The 17,465-nt window shown below is 48.1% G+C and overlaps 1 protein-coding gene across 8 annotated transcripts in view; it reads right to left on the minus strand.

Annotated features, from left to right (window-relative positions):
* Window positions 1-11,121: 11,121 nt before the first annotated feature.
* HNF4A (hepatocyte nuclear factor 4 alpha) overlaps window positions 11,122-17,465 on the minus strand; it is a 64,485-nt gene continuing 58,141 nt past the window's right edge. For 3 of the 8 annotated variants that reach the window (XM_079783470.1, XM_079783467.1, XM_079783463.1), the window contains exons 8-10: window positions 15,134-15,400; window positions 12,918-13,070; window positions 11,122-11,725 (exon numbers count right to left, since the gene is read on the minus strand). In XM_079783470.1, coding sequence (XP_079639596.1) covers window positions 11,583-11,725; window positions 12,918-13,070; window positions 15,134-15,400 — 563 coding nt within the window. In that variant the 3' untranslated portion in view covers window positions 11,122-11,582. The remainder of the gene's footprint in view (window positions 11,726-12,917; window positions 13,071-15,133; window positions 15,401-17,465) is intronic. The other 5 variants (XM_079783469.1, XM_079783466.1, XM_079783468.1 and 2 more) reach the window with 3 other exon arrangements.

Genomic DNA, 17,465 nt, shown 5'->3' on the forward strand with positions numbered 1-17,465 from the left:
TGGGGACAGTTGGGTCCAAACAACTAACTGGGAAGGACAGACCTTTCCTGACTACCTCTAGCTGGTGTCTGCAACCTTTGTGGAGTTTAAGACCAGAATGGGGAGCTGGGAGGGCCAGCAGGCTACAGATGTGGGAATCCCTACAGCCAATACCCACAGCAAACTTGCCAGTGCCTGAAAGCAAACAACCAAATCTGGGCCCTGGATGCCCAGCCTGAAGCCCCAAGGCCAGAGCAACCCAGGTCACCAGTCTTCCATTCCAACCTCTCTCATTCTCTCAAGACCCAGTTCCTTCCTGACCATGCCTGTGTGCCCAGCACTTAGGGCAAACGTGCCTACCACGGTCGGACCACCTGCTTTGTGCAGGTGCTGACCATACACCAGCTCTTACTCCCCACCCCACCCCCCAGCTGCTCTGCAAGGAAGATGTCGAAGATCCCCACTTTTTAAAAAAATATATATTTTCTTGACTTTTTACAGAGAGGAAGGGAGAGGGATAGAGAGTTAGAAACATCGATGAGAGAGAAACATCGATTCAGCTGCCTCCTGCACACCTCCTACTGGGGATGTGCCCGCAACCAAGGTACATGCCCTTGACCGGAATCGAACCTGGGACCCTTCAGTCCGCAGGCCAATGCTCTATCCACTGAACCAAACCAGTTAGGACAAAGATCCCCACTTTTGCAAACAAGGAAACCTGAAGCTCAGAAAGGAGGGATGTGTTGGCTAATGTGGCTCAGTGGTTAGTGTTGACCTATGAACCAGGAGGTCATGGCTCAATTCCTGGTCAGGGCACATGCCTGGGTTGGGGGCTTGATCCCCAGTAGGGGGCATGCAGGAGGCAGCCAGTCAGTGATTCTCTCTCATCATTGATGTTTCTATCTCTCTCTCTCCCTCTTCCTTTCTCTTTGAAATCAATATTTTAAAAAACAAAACGAAAAGAAAGGAGGGATGCAGGGCAGTGTGAGGTTGGGGATTATAAGGTATAGTGATATCAATGGGCATTTTGTATAAAAATATTATGGAGTGCTGAACACAGAATCAGAGAACCTTAGAAACATGAAGTGCAGGGCTCACAAACCTGTATATTAGCAGTACTAGAGGCCCAGTGCATGAAATTATTGCACTCGGGGGACGGGGGTGGGGAGGGGCCCTCAGCCCAGCCTGCGCCCTCTCGCAGTCTGGGAGTCAGTCGGACATCCTTAGCGCTGCCACAGAGGCGGGAGAGGCTCCTGCCACCACTGTTGCACTTGCTGCTGTGAGCCCGGCTTCTGGCTGAGCGGCACTCCCGCTGTGGGAGCGCACTGGCTACCAGGGGGCAGCTCCTGCATTGAGTGTCTGCCCCCCTGGTGGTCAGTGCACGTCATAGCGACCAACTGTTGTGCCATTTGGTCAATTTGCATATTAGCCTTTTATTATATAGGATAATTCACCCCCACCTGTTCCCCACACCACGGATGAAATGTCTCCCTTGAGCCCATCTCCTATCCATTCACGCCTCTTCTTCTCTCACTTGGGGTCTTGTTCCAGCCTCCCCTCTGGTGTCTCTTTCAAACCTGCACACAACAGCCAAAGGCATCTTTTAAAACTTCAAGCAGACTGAGTTACTCTTTCCCTTAAAACACTTCACTGGCTCCCCCTTGCCCTCAGGATAAAGTTCAAACCCCTTGACCTGGTTTATAAGGTCCTCTGCCATCTAGTCATAGTATCTTGTCACTCTGCCTCTCTCTGGCACCCCCTCCCAACTTTACACCAATTCACATCTACCTCATTTTACCAGGAGTTCACCAGGTATGCGTGCACCCCCCTCCGTAACCCCTGGACCTTTGCACTTGCTGTTCCTTCCATTTGGAACACAGTGTACACCAGCACCCCCTTCTCTGGTTGGAATACTCTCTCTTCCTGTCTCCACTGGGCAGCCATTTCTGCTGACACCCTTCCAAGGAGGTGGGGTTGGTGCCTCTCCCCCTGCTTCCTCTCCCAGATCCTGTGTCCAGGCGCACGACAGAGCTCACTGTGTATGGTATATGCCCATGTGCTTGCCCGTGTCCCCATCAGCCACAAGAGGGCAGAAACTTGGGTCATTTCTTCTCTACTGAACCCCTAGCTCCTGGCATTGTGCAGGGCAGAAAAGAGTTGCTGAATCAATATGTATTGATAAATGAATCATAATACGTTAGAATCACAGAATCACAAAATTTTAGAATCATGGACTAGGTCAGTGGTCGGCAAACTGCGGTTCTGTTGACTAATGAGTTTGCTGACCACTGGACTAGGTGAAACAGAAACCTAAAATCTCAGGATCACATCTTCATAAACTTAGAAAGTACTAGACACAGAGAAACTGAGCCTCCCAGTAGCTTAGGATCTCAATGTGGGAAGAATTCTTGTACAGGCATCTTGTCCTATTAGTGGGTTAGGTAAGACTCACCTGTGTCCTTCTATACTATTTAACTTATATTTTATTACATTGCCTTTCAAATATCTATTTTTATGATGTGTCCTTTTATAATATGCATTGAGCATCTAACTTACTAACCACTACTTATTGAACACACAGTATGTACTAGACCAGTGATGGCGAACCTATGACACGCGTGTCAGCACTGACACGCGTAGCCATTTCTGATGACACGCAGCCGCTGAGGCGGCCGCATGCTGAGGATGAAACATTTGCTGCTGCTGAGGATGAAACATTTGCGAAATAATGTTTTTTCCTCAAAGTGACACACTACCCGAGTTATGCTCAGTTTTTTGGCGAAGTTTGACACACCAAGCTCAAAAGGTTGCCCATCACTGTACTAGACAATATGTTGGCCAACTGTATTTTATCTACGGCTGCATAACAAATTATCCTGATTTAAAACAATAAACATTTATTATCTCACAGTTTTTGTGTGGTAGGACTTCAGGAGTAGCAGCCAGCCAGGGTCATGGTCACCTGAGGGCCTGGAGGATCCACTTCCAATACGGCTCGTTCCCACGGCTGGCAGTGGACAGCAGGCCTCAGTCCCTCTCCACATGGACCTCACCTCAAGGCTGCTTGAGTGTTCTTACAACATGGCTGCTGGCTTCCTCAAAGCAAGTAATGCAAGATGGAACCTGCAATGCTTTTTGTAACCTAGCCTTAAAAGTCACATCCCCTCATTTCCTCACTCACCTAGTGATTGTACAGGAGAAGCCCTATTTTGTTGGGGTGTCAGTATCAGGGAGCAGGGCTCATTGGGGACCATCTTGGAGGCTGGTTGAACAAGACTGACAAAGTATCTGCTCTTAGAGTTAACAGTCTTGGGATAGGTGTGTGTGTGGTGGTGGTGCTGGGGTGGGGTGGGGGAGTGGTATGTAGAGGAAAACAATAAATCAATATACAAATAGAGATAATTTCAGATAGCTGTAAGCATAATGAAGAAAATCAAACAAGACAATAAGTTATATCAGGGATCAGTAAACTACAGTCACTGGCCAAGTCTGGCCTACTGCCTGCTTTTATAAATAAAGTTTTATTGGAACTCAGTCATGCCCAATCACTTACATATTGCTTATGGCTGCTTTCACACTATAAGGGTACATTTAAGTAGTTGCAACAAAGACCAATTAGCTACACAGCCTCCTGTATTTAGCTAAGTTGGTCACGGTCAGCATTCAGATGCTCTAGATCCCTTTTCCACTCAGAATCTTCCTTGTCCATATTTTTAAGGCAATATTGTCCTCTACACCACCAAAAGCTTTGCTCCACGATGACCTCCAGGATTTTCTTCCAACCCTCTGACTCCTGACCTGTAGGTTTGACCCTGACACTTTCTTCCTCTTACCGGAAGGTATCAACAGGAGGTTTTCAGGAAGCAACCAGGACTCAGGTCCCTCCCTCAAATGATCCTTAAGTCCTTTGAGATGATCCTTAAGTCCCAGAGGGTGCAGTTGTCCGGTGAGGCCACCGGAAATAATGACCAGAACCAAGCAGGTCAAGACTGCCACCTGGGCCCAGCCGGCGTGGCTCAGTGGTTGAGCGCCGACCTATGAACCAGGAGGTCACGGTTCAATTCCCTGCCAGGGCACATGCCAGGGTTGCGGGCTCGACCCCCAGTGGGTGGCATGCAGGAGGCAGCCAATTGATGATTCTCTCTCATCATTAACGTTTCTACCTCTCTCTCCCTTCCCTTCCTCTCTGAAATCAATAAAAATATATTAAAAAAAAAAAAGACTGCCACCCCCCTGTAACCGACAACAATGATGGGTGGGATGCCAGTGATTTAAAGATACACCCTAACTTCAGAGATATCATCGTAATATGAAAAAAAGCGCAGCATAGAATTTTTAGAATATCATGATCGTTGCTGCCTCTGGGGATTATGTGAGGATGAAATAAATCTGTGACCGGCCCCGGCCCCAAGCCCCAGAGTGCCTGGCTCAGCAGTGGCGGCCCCTTGGCATTGCCCAACTGCCCCCCAGCTCTCAGGGCCCAGGGCATCGCCCTTGCAGGGCCCACTCCGGTTTATGGCGACAATCACTGCCCCTGCCAGACATGATCTCAAAGCCATAAAGACTTTTACAGTTTCCCTCTCCCCCGAGATAAGCCTGGGGAGCCCTTCCCAAGGCCGGGAGCAATTTCAGAGCCGCAGGGGGAGCGGCTGGGCATTGCACAAGGCGGAGGGGGCGGGGGGAATGGAACAAGTTTTATGGCCCAACTTCTCTAGAATTGCCAGGTTCTCATATCCTCAGCTTGAACCTGCTAGTGAAACCTCGGTGCCATGCAGGGCACACAGCAGGGACCTCCTCACTTTGCCACTGTTACGGTCTGTGTGGACCCAGGGCAACTCACTTCCTCTCACCTGCAAAACAAGGACGATCCGTTTAACCCCCCTCACAGTCTCACTGAGGTGGCCGCCCACGAGGGGGGCCTGGCACACTTAGCACGCCTGCAACCGACACCGTTCGAACCCCTTTCCTCCCCATCAGATGCCTCTCAATCATCTGGCCAGTGCGTTGCTCTCTTTCTCTTTCCACCAGATGGTGGAGTGGCCCAGATGTGGTCCTCACCTAATCTCTCTGCTGGCTACACTCCCTCCCTCTTTAAATGAGCTCACGAAACTATTTGGCTTTTTTCTTTCATATTTTTATTAAGGTATAATTCCATACACGAATACTCACCTTTCATAGTGTATGGCTCTCCAAGTTTTGGCAAATGTATTCGGTTGGGTAACCACCACACAGTCAAGATGCAGAGGATCACCACTCCCCCCAAGCCCCCACCCCACCCCATCTCAGCCCCGGCAACCACAGCATCTGTCCCTAGAGTTGTACTTTTGCAGAATATCATGTAGATGGAATCGTATGGTGGGTGGCCTTTGGGGTCTGGTTTCTTGCACCCAGAATGACGCACCTGAGGTCCAGGTGCTTGTATCAGTAGGTTGTTTATTTTACCACGCATTTGGCTTTTCAATCACATTTGTGCTTATGGCTTGGCCTTTATCTCTCCAGCCCACCTCCTCTGTGAGTTCTAGGCTTGTATAGCCAGTGATTCCTTGGATATTTAATTAGCATCTCAAACAAAACATTCCAAAGGAACGTTCTAACCCAAATCTACAGCTCTTCTAATCTTCCTCATTGCAAGAATCAGTACCACCAGCCCCACAGCTACTTTTCTTCATACGTCCGACCCAGTAGCAAATTCTTGGCAGTGCTACTTCTGAAACATCCCAATCTGACCACCCCTCCCCACCACCACCTGTATTAATTTCTGATGTTATATAAGAAATTACCCCAAATTTAGTGGCTTGAAACAACACCCATTAGTCATCTCACCATGTCTGGTCAGATGGGCCTGGTGGGATGGGGTTCTCGGCCCAGTCTTACACAACTGAAACCAAGGAATCGGCTGAGCTGTGTTCCTACCTGATGGCTCTGGGGAAGGACTGATTTCCAGCCTCGTTCAAGTTGTTGCCTGAATTCGGTTTCTTGTGGTTGCAGGACTGAGGTCACCACTTCCTAGCGGTCTGTCATCAGGTTGCTCTCAGCTTTGAGAGACTGCCTGCATCCCTTGCCATGTGTCCACCTCCATCTTCAAAGCTAGCCAGAGACTCTCCCTCATATCAAATCTCTCTCACATGTCGAATTTCATTTGCCAGAAAGAGCCCAACCCCTTTTAAGGGCTCACCTGATTAGGGCAGGCCCACCAGGGATACTCTCCTTCTCACAAAGTCATCTGGTTTGGGACCTTCATGACACCTGCACAATCCCTTCACAGTAGCACCTAGATTAGTGTCTGAATGAATAATTGGGAGGTGTGGATAGACCAGAGGGTCCCCTGGGGCACCTTTGAATTCTGTCTACACTACTCTAGCCCAAGCTGCCATAATCTCTCCCCAGAATCACCTCATAAACACCTCATTCCCCACGAAGCTGCCAGAATGATCTTTTAAAAACACAGATATGGCCAAAGCCTTCCCCCACCTACAAATGTCCAGTGATTTCTTATTTTCACAGAAGAAATTTCGGTTGTCCAGGGTTTGAGGCCCTCACCACCTGGCCCAGGTGTGGGGTGAGGACTTCAGTGGCATACACAGGGACGGTGGTACGAAATGACATTATCCTCAAAGCCTGTCTCTTTACAGGTCTTACTTCCTTCTGAAATCGTGAATGAGAGAGTCTCCATTGGATAGCATAGGCCTTTAACATCTCTCTAAATACTTGTCAATTTCTCATTTGAAGAAAGAGCAGAGATTTCCTGGGCAATCCTCTCTGGTTGCACCTTAAAAATATTGTTTTCATTTTAATTTTTCAATCACCTCCTATTTATGGTACGTGACACTGGTATGGTATGGTTCCCCATTTATGTCAGGGATCAGTGTAAAGAAAATAATTATGAATTGATTTAAAGAAAAAATATTAAGTAGCGGAAGGTGCAGTGGTCCTCGGAGTGGAGAGGATCACGGTGGTGTGTGCCAGTGTGCGGTGACTGAAGGTGGAAAGCGCTGGCCTCCGCCCTCCCTGCAGCCCACAGACTGTGCTTCGTGCTGCCTGCCCAGCCCACTGCCCGTCCTCTCTCCTCAGTCTCTCATTCTGTCTTTTCTCTCCCTTACTGTTGCCTCTCAATCCTTCTCCTGCGTGTGCACACCGCTCTCTCTCCCAGACCGCAGTAATCTCTCCCTTCCTCCATCCATCATCTGAACAGCTGTCACCCTCACTCCTTGGCCTCTCAGCATTCAGTAGCTTGTTATTTCCCCTACAAGTAAAAACTGTAAGTGCCAAGAGGGAGGGTCCTGGTGGTGCTGGGCCTTCATATTCCCCAGGACGCTTTGGCACAGGTATTTGCTCATCACCGTTTGTCAAATGATGAACTTCTCACAGCCCACACTACTTCTGTGCCACCACGCGGTGACTAACGCATCCGTGCTCTCCTCAATTCTACCTCAGTGGCCCCTGGAGCCGGACAGCGGGTGTTTGAAGTTCAGCTGTTGCACCGGCTGTGGACGGATGTATGAAGAAACAAGTCCCTTCTTCTGAGCCTCGGTTTCCTCGTTCATAAAATAGAACAAGAATCGCTGACGCACGGGGTTGTTGTGGGGATTAAATTATGTCCAGTAATGCTTGACACAGAGGTCAATAAATGTTGCCCTTGGCATCAGGATTTGTTTTTTTTTGCTCCACCATCATCAAACAGCTGCATGGGGTCCCGTGATTCAGGTCTGTTAGATCACATCTTGGGATTTACATATGACATACTGATTCCAGAAATGTAGTTCAAAGGTGACCTGGGTTCCACAAAAGAGGAAGTACGACCATCCCACCGATTTGGGATGACAGGCCATTCACACTGCATGGAACTTCCTTTGGTTCCTCACCCAGCCTGTCTGTCACCCAGAGTCCCCTTCACGTCTCATCCCTGCTCTTTGAGTAGTGGGGTTCCATTGGAATATGGGATGAAAAGCTTCCAGTATCATGGTTGGGGAAGCAACCTTCCCCCATTCTCAGTGAGGCCACATGGCTTGGGAGAAGCACAGGTTCAAGTCCTGGCTCAGTTGCTCTCTAGCTATGTGCCTTGGACAAGTGCCTTCACCTCTCTGAACCTTGGTTTCATCACCTCTAAAATGGGGAGAATAGCATTTGCTGTTTGCCTCCCAAGCTGATGTTTTGCAACTGAAATGGAAACCAAGCTCTGGCCACCAGCACTGAGATTTGAGATTAACTGGGGCAAAGGGTTGATGAGGTGGAGGAACCAAGGCCAGAGGAATTTATGGCAGTGCAGGGTTTATGGTTTTGATATGGACTTATTAAGCACACTCTAGGGCTGCAATCGTCTCCTCTGGCCCCGCCCCCGTGTCCATGTTGGCAGCAGCATGGATGGGGCTTCTGTTGCAACATTGAGGAAAACATTTCCTGGTACTCATGAGTGGGTAGGGACAGGGGAAGGCAGGAGAGGCCCAGGGATCAGGCAGGATCAATGGTGCTCCTGAGGCTGGAGAACTTAATGGCCAGCCTCTCACTAGAAAGGGACTGGCTGAAGAAGTCACACTCACTGAGTCCCTGGTGGTGGACCCTTTGGGCACCTCATACACACACAGCTCTTATAGTTACTAAGATCTCATTCCATTAATCCTGACAACACCCCTGCAGGGAGGGATCATTCCCATTTTACAGATGCAGCTCAGAGGGATGGAGTGACCAGACCAAGGTTACAATGAATCTCCCAGATGTGTGACTCCTGGACTGGAACTGCCAATCCCTCTGTTGGGAAAGAACTAAAAGGGTCACTGTGCTCCACCCTCATCCTTGAGTGACACCACACCAAGGGTGACACCACACCTAGGCACCCCATCAGCAATCTCCCATTCACCCATCACTGAATGCCATGGTGTGCTGGTGAACGTTCAACAACCCACTCTCTGGGGGAAAGCCTTGATTTATAGTGTTTGCCAGTTCCTGTGGTGTAAATGCTTCCACCGCTGCTATCATTGCGACACTGCCCAACAGAGAGTTGGGAAGAGAAGTTAACAATCGGCTCTCACAAGCCAGCTCCAGCACATCTCTGAGTGAATGTGAGGCTGTGGTCCTTGGTGGTTAGTTTATCAGGGGACAAGGCCAAGGTGGCTATGAACCTGGCTGGAATACTCAAGTGCATTCCTTACTTTTTAAAAACAATATATATTTGTATTGATTTCAAAGAGGATGGGAGAGGGAGAGAGAGATAGAAACATCAATGATGAGAGAGAATCATTGATTGGCTGCCTCCTGCACACCCGCTACTGGGGATCGAGCCTGCAACCCAGGCATGTGCCCTTGACCAGAATCGAACCCAGCACCCTCCAATCCGCAGGCCAACACTCTATCCACTAAGCCAAACTGGCTAGGGCTCCCTTGCTTTTATTCTTTTTCAAAACAACACTTGCTTTGATGAAATTTCCCCAAGCCTACTTGTCCCTTATTGCTGGCAGGTTGACCCAGGACCCAGAACAGGGCTTCATCTTGGACCCTCATGGTAGACCCTCTTGCCATCCTTTCAGATTTTCCATCGCCCCCTCCCTTATCGGCTTTCATGTCTCCACTAACTGAGTACTCAAAATCAAGGGACCAGAGTGAGATTCCCACTTCTGCCTCTTTAAGGAAAATCACTTCCCCTGAGCCTCAGTTTCCCCATCTATAAAGTGGGTGGTGGTGGTAACAATGTCTAACCTGCTTACCTCTTGATGTGAAGATTAAACAATAATGGCTTTGAGAGCACTTTGCACACTGTAGGAGACTATTTTCATTCTTATTTCTAACACCTGAAAGGAAGAAAAGACACCCATCCAAGGACTTAGAAAACATACATGCCATTTATTTAGCTTTATAAACTTTTGTTAAAACACACAATAAATGTTTCTTGTTTGTTTGTTTGTTTGCCCCATTGGGTGGCAGTGACAGGGGCTCAGGTGTCAGCACAGGACCTAATGACATTCACACCCCCTGGAAGAAGCTGGTGGATCTGCCAGAACCCAACCCACTTTCAGAACTGCTGGATGTGAATTTCACACTTCATCCCAATCAGGGCAAATCACAGAGCAATCTGGCAAAAGTAATTGGCTTGATCATCACAAGAAATCTAGGAGCATCCATGTACAACCCTTTCCTGTCCTCCCTGTCCCCTCTAGCAGAGCCACGGGGACTCTGGAAGCTTCTGAGAGCTGCCTAGAGAAGGAATTGTCTCAGTGGAGGAACTACAGGGTCCATGGATGCCCTCCCAACCATTTTTTTAGTCCATCAGGTTTTGTTTTAGGACTACAACTCAGGTAGACAAAAATTCCAATGTGGTGTCCTCAGTTTAGAATCAGGAAAGTAAACTTGTCTTTACTTTGTTTCCTATAATTGCAATAAAATTATTAAAGTGGAATGGATTTCTCCTCCAGGAAGAGTTGACTTGGGCAGAGGACTGACCCCTGCCCCAGAAAATTGCTACCATTAAAAGCCACTGTTGCCCCACTCCACCCCATGGGAAATTCTTACCTCAGCTTTGCTCCCATGACATTGGGGGGTGGAAGAGCAAACAGTAGGAATGACCATGATGAGCGGAATGACTCCAGCTTCCCTACCTCACCCCGCACCAGCCTGAGCCCCCTGGCGGGGATTTCTGGGGAACTGAAATGAGATGTGGCTAAGGAAGGCTGGGGCGCTCAGAGCAGGGAACACTCTCTCCTGGGACTGGGGATTTGGCTTGCTGGAGTGGGGAAGGACAATCCCCACAGCACTGGAGATGCAGAGATTTCTCTTGGACATACTGTCCAAATACCTTTCATGCCTCTTTTGCCAAAAGAAACGATCACTAATGATGGAATTGGGGGGCACTGGGGTACTGCCCCATCTATCCAGAAGGGTCAGCCCTGGCTGGGGGGTAGATAACCCATCTAACTATTCATCCTCCTACAAGGCACAGCTCTGGTCCCAGGCCTGGTCCCAGCTTTAATTGCCATGGGCAAGTGGCATTTTTCAGAATTCCCCAAAGCCACAGGATTCTGCATGGACAAGGCACCGGCTGTTTCATCCTGGGGTTTAATGGCTCCAGAATGTACCCTGAGTGATGCCCCCCAGAGCAAGTCTCAAACCCAGACCTTCCCCTGCCTCCCCTCCCCCCCCCCCCGAACTGGCCCACTCCAGGAATGGCAGAATTCTGACACTCATCCCTCAGAGTTGGGGAGCAAAGAGAGAAAAGGGGCCTGGACACTATGACAGCACTGGGGAGAAGCACCAGCCTGAGGGGAAGAGAGCTGTGCTTGAGCGAGGTCCCACGCCATCTCTAGGCAGCAGGTGAAGCAGCTGGGGGTAGAGATGGATGAAGGGGAAGGCAGTGGCTTCGGCAAGAGAAACGTTGTCCAAGGCAGCAGAGGATTCTCCAGCTGGGATCTCCCCAAGTCAAGGCCCTATCATCCAGAGCAGAGGAGGGTGGCAACGTGACGTGGCCCACAGCCCAAGTTCTTGGGCCCTTCGCCCTTTTCACTACTGCTCTGGGACTGGCCCTATTGTCACAGCTTCCAGCCCTGTGACCAAGTGACCACCAGGGGCTCTCTGAGGGGACTGGAGGGCCAGCAGAGCCCCCGACCCCCGGCGACTTGCTAGATGACTTCTTGCTTGGTGATAGTCAGCTGGGGGATGGCAGAGGGGGGCTTGACAATTGTGGTGATGGCTCCTGGCAGGAGTTTGTAGGCCTCAGACCCTGAGCCACCTGGTGGTGAGGGCTGTGGAGTCTCAGGGGTGGCTGGAGGGACAGAGAGACAGACAGGCTGTTCAGAATCCTAGCCCTTTGGGGAGTAAAAGCAGAGCCCTAGGAAAGTTCTCCCCCCTCTCTGGGGCTCCGTTTCCTCTTCTATCAAATGAGAGAAAGAAACCAGATAATCTCTAAAGTCTCTTATGGCTCAAATCTTCGGATCCCAGATCACAGTCTTATGTTCTGTGAGGTCTGGAAGGCTATGGCTGGGCCAGGTCACACCCAGTTCCTACCAACCTCCATCTCCTCCACTGTTTGATATGGAGACACGAGCTGCTTCTCCCAAACCAGGGCCCAAGTCTGACTCTCCCCAAGGACAATGGGACATGTGACAGGAATACCCATTCTTGGAGAGAAGGAGCAACAATTGATGGAACCCTAACTGGCTTAAAAAAATTCTCTGATATTTAGGTAGATGAGTAATAGAAACTAATTGGCCTCACCCCCATAATAGGTTTAGAAAGTAGCTTTGAGCCAAGCTGGTGTGGCTCAATGGTTGAGCACCAACCTATGAACCCAGAGGTCATGGTTCAATTCTCTATCAGGGCACATACCCGGGTTGCGGGCTCGATCCCCAGTAAGGGGCATGCATAATTCTCTCTCATCATTGATGTTTCTATCTCTCCCTCTCCCTTCCTCTCTCTGAAATCAACAAAAACAGAAAAAAATGGAAAGCAACTTTGATCATGAACAACTTGGCTAATTTTAGTCAATGGACAACTTTCCTAAAGAACAATCTCAAAGAAATGAAATCTCATTTTAGTGGACTGCCTCATCCCAATGATAATCTTACTCTTTGAAGAACATTGCCAATGACAAACTCACTCTTGTGAGATTTTACCTCAGAGGAGAGCCTAGTTCAACGGACATCGCAACCTAATAAATAGTCTCACTCAGTTGTTTAGTGGATAGCCTTACCCAATTGAGAAGCCTTATTTAATGAACAATTTTACCTAATGTCCAACACCTAATGGAATTTTCACCCTAATGGATATCCTCACCCAATGGGCAACCTCATCTAGTGGATTACCCCATCCCAAGGACAGCTTCATTCAGTAGAAGTTATCAATCACCTTACTGAATAGCAGCCTTAACAAATACACAATCTCATCCCTCATCCTTACCCTGGCTCCTTCTTAGGCCCCAACCTCACCCCTTCCTGAATAGAACCCAAGTTGCCCACCTGCCTGCCCCCTGGGTCGGGGCCACTCACACATCTGTCCGTTGCTGAGATGAGTAGGCATCGTGTTGGCAACAATGACGTTGGTGCCCATGTGTTCCTGCATCAGGTGAGGGTGCAGGGGATGATGGGCATGAGTTGCATCACTGGAGGATCCTGCAGGTAGAGGGAAGACTCAATGAAGATGAAGAGTTTGGGATAAGGACCATGGGCCTTGAGACACCATCTTCCTCAGGTGTGGCCAATTAACCTACCCATCCATTATGGATGATGCCTATTGGGTTTCTATTCCTGGGCTAGTAAACTGGGGTTTATCATTCCCATCCATGGACTTTATGAGGGTATTAAGAGGATCCAGCTAACCAAGAGAACAAAAGTGATTTAAACAAAACAGAAGCATGTAAGGAAGCATTGAGATAATTTAAATATTGTCATCGAGTATTGATTGCATATTAATATAATGGATTTAATCAATGGCTTTCGAAATTCCTTGGCATGGAAGTTCTTCAACCATTTGGTCCCAACTCACTTTTCAGCCAAGCTGACCTTTACAGCATCTATGTGTTTCTTTGTACTTTCCTGTAATTTCCAATCTCTCTGCTTTTGCTCATGTACTGGCTCCACTAGAGATGCCTTCTCCACCCCTCCATGTCCACACGTCCAAATTCCAGTTCAGATATTTCCTCCTAAGGGAAACCTCTCCTGGTTCTCTCCACCCCAGTAGGAAGTCAACTTCTCCTTCCTTGCAATGCCCAGAGTAATTAATTTATCTGTAACCCATCTTTAGGAATAACCACTTCTCCTGTCTGTGAGCATTACAATCAGTCCAAGCTTCCTTGCTTAGATCCTGCCTCCTATCCTTCCAGCTCACTTCATCTAGTACCACCACTGCAAAAACTCTTCAACCCTATTGAGGCTGCAAACTCACTGATCCCCACTTTTCACTATCACCCCATTTTTATTTCTCTTTTAGTGCAGCCAAGATTCCATAGCCTAGTATTATAATCCCTCCCTCCCTTGCATTCATTATCAACTCCCTCATAGCTCCTCTTCAGAGTAAAACGTTTTCAAAGGGTTGTCTACTCTTGCTATCTCCACTTCATTTTCCCACTCACACTGTACACTTCCCAGTCTGGTTTCCTTTCCCATGGTCCTCTGACACTACTGCTCTTTTCACAATGGCCAAGAGCCTCCATTGTGCCAATCCAATGAACACCTCCATCCCTTTCCTGTGAACTTAATTCCATTAAATGCCCTGTCCTCCTTAAAACATGCTCTTCTCTTGGATTCTGGAATTTCCCTGGTTTTGCTCTTATCCCGCTGGCTCCTCTTCCTCCAACCTCCTCCCATGGCATCTAATTGCTGGAATACCATGGAGTTGCCTTTCACCCTGATTGGGATTGTATGTTAGCAACAGACTAAGACATCCAACTGACTTCATGATAATTCAACTTGGATGTCTAACAGTCATCTCAAGCTTAACTCAAGTCTAAAACGGATCCCTCACCATCACCACCACACCTAGCCTCCAACTGTTCTCTCTCAGTCTTCCCATTTTAGCAAATTGATCCACCAGCATTCCTGTTACTCAGAGCAAAAACATAGGTTTTATCCTGGACTCTCCTCCTCCCTCTCTCTCCCCACATCTGATCAATCAGCAAGTCCTGCAGGTTCTTCCTCCAAATAGATGATCAAGTTTTTCTCTGCTGCTAAATTCCCAGTCATGCTTTAGTCCAAGCCTCTATTGTCTTTTCCCTGATTGGAGACAATAACATTCTCAGGGGTCTCCTGTCTCCATTTTGCACCTCCCCCTCCCTAAATTAACTTTCTACCCAACAATCAGAGTAGTTTGTTCAAAACACTAGTCTGATGTTCAATCTTCTTATAATAGTTGCATGAGAATAAAATAAAAATTTCTGATCATGGCCTATAACACCATATACTTATCATTTGGTTTCTGCCGGCTCTCCATCTTCATCTCATACAACTCCCCCAGCTCACCACCTTATCCTCCTTCTCAAACACACTACCCTCTCCTGCTTCAGGACTTCTGTATTAGTTACTTCTGTCTAGAATGTTTTTCTCTTCACTTTTAAATACTCATTTTTTTTTTAAATCCATCTGGTCTAAGCACAAAAGTCACCACTTCAGAGAAGTCTCCCTTGGCCAACCTGTCAAAAGAGGCCCCTTCTCTTGGAGAGACCCCTGTCCCCGCCCACCTCTCTGCCCCTCCGGGGCGGGGCACGGACCTCCCAGCAGCATCTCCTGCAGCAGGTTGTCGATCTTGGCCATGCCAAAGAGCTTGATGAACTGGATCTGCTCGATCATCTGCCAGGTGATGCTCTGCAGGGTGGGCAGCAGCAGCAGCAGCTCGCCGAAGCGGCCACGTGAGTCATACTGGCGGTCGTTGATGTAGTCCTCCAGGCTCACCTGCACCTGGGACCGCAGCCTCTTGATCTTACCTGGGTCACTCAAACCTTTAGCATCTGAAACAGGAGGGGGTGGGCAAGGGAGGGCAGTGGGGCCCAGTTAGAGCACCTGGGGAGTCAGGACCCAGACTTCCCCTGACTCATGGGGCCCTCATAGGGGGCCTAGTGGCTCAAGGTCACACAGGGGATCCTCAGCAGTGCTGGGATGAGGATTCAGGGTCCGCAAGAAGCAGAGCGCACTAATGCAAACTGTAGCTTCCTGGACTCAGGCAGAAAAGTGTTTCTGTCACATTTCCTAAGATGCAGAACTGGGAGAGAGGAGTGAGGGATGGAGGGTGGGACTTCAGGAACATACCCAAGAGGGCACTTAGCAACTTCCTCATTACACATGGAGAAACTGAGGCACAGAGCAGGGAAAGGACTTGGCCCAGGTCACACATCCAGTGCTGGCAATCCATGATGTGGACTTGGGGCTCCTGACTCCCAGTTGAGTTCCCACTGTCCAGATCTCAGCACACACTGCTTCTGCTGCCTTAGAGCTGTATCCCCACTTCTCTGCTCCCTTGCCTGTGTCATCTTAGGGTCTCAGCTTAGGTTTCACCTCCACCAAGAAGCCTTCTCCTTTCTACCCTCCCCAAGATTGCATTATGTGTCCATTATGTTCCCAAATTTCTGTGGCTCTTCCGTTACTACTGACTGCACAGGAGGCAATTGTCTCTTCCACTAGATGTGCGCTCTGGGCAGGAAGGTGTATATATCATTTGTCATTTTAAACCCACCACCTAGTACCAGGCACAGTCAGTACTTGTTGAATAGATTAAAGGATAGGTAGATGGATAGAAGGATAATTGAATGAAAAAAAATCAATGGATAAATTCTAGATCCTCCATATCAAGAAGGGGACTCAAGTAGTCCTCCAATGGATAATCTCAAACTTCATGGAGGTAATGCATTTATTTCCTAATGTAAGTGGCAGAAAGAGAATTTCACCCACACATCCAGTCCAGGATGCTCTCCACTAACCATGTTTGTGCATTCTTTTACTCAGTCAACAAACTTTATTGAACACCACCTACATGCCAGGCCCTCTTATAGGTCACCTACCCCTCCAAGCCAGGTTACTGACCTGACTCAGCGTCAGTAAACCTGCACATTTTCCTGAGCTATTTACTCTGTCTAGCCCTGTGCTGAGTGCTTCAGGGAGTCTAACCTGGGCCAGACTCTCAAGGAAACTAGAACTAGCACTCTTACCCTTTAGAAAACGGGGACTAGCATGTGGTAGGTAAGAACATGGGCTTGAGATCTGAATAGTCTGAAGTTCAAATCCGAGCTCTGCCATTTCCTGGTTGTGTGACCTTGGTCACATTAATTGATTTCCCTGTGCTCAGTTTTCTAATCTGTAAAATGAAGATAGTAATTCCCACCTTGTACCATGTTGCAAATACTAAATGAGATGATCCACTCAGAGTGTTTAGAATGGTGTCTTAAAGAGCATTCCATAAATGGTGATCATCTCCCTCTTCATTACTATTATTACTAGAGGTGATCTTCATGCAGGTGGGACCTAAGACAGTGCCTGGCACACAGTAGGTGTTCTCTAACATGTAAGGAGGAAAGGAAGCAAGCAAGCCTTTGGGGGCCCAGGAATCTTGACATTGTGAAATAAAATCAGGCTTTGCACAGACATAACTACAAACTACAAATGCACTGGTGGAAAGTCAGTAGATGGAATGGGGATAGGAGAGTCAGAACTGAAGGACAGGGTGGGGATGCGGTACAGTAGTCCCCACTTATCTGCAGGAGATACAGTCCAAGGTCCCCAGTGGATGCCTAAAACCACAAACAGAACTGATCCTTTATATACCATGTTAGAGACTATATTTTTTTCTTATACATACATACCCATCATGAAGTTTAATTGATAAATTAGGCACAGTAAGAGATTAATACCAATAACTAATAAGTACTAAAATTGAACAATTATAACAATACATTGTAATAAAAGTTATGTGAATATGGTCTCTCTCTTTCTATCTCAAGATACCTTATTGAACTGCACTCACCTTTTCACTTAAAGGAAGTACTTTTACGGCTTCTCTTTGGATTGCCCAAATTGCCAGCA

Source organism: Cnephaeus nilssonii (assembly GCF_951640355.1).
Source record: "Cnephaeus nilssonii genome assembly, chromosome: 11".
Classification (NCBI taxonomy): Eukaryota; Metazoa; Chordata; class Mammalia; order Chiroptera; family Vespertilionidae; genus Cnephaeus; species Cnephaeus nilssonii.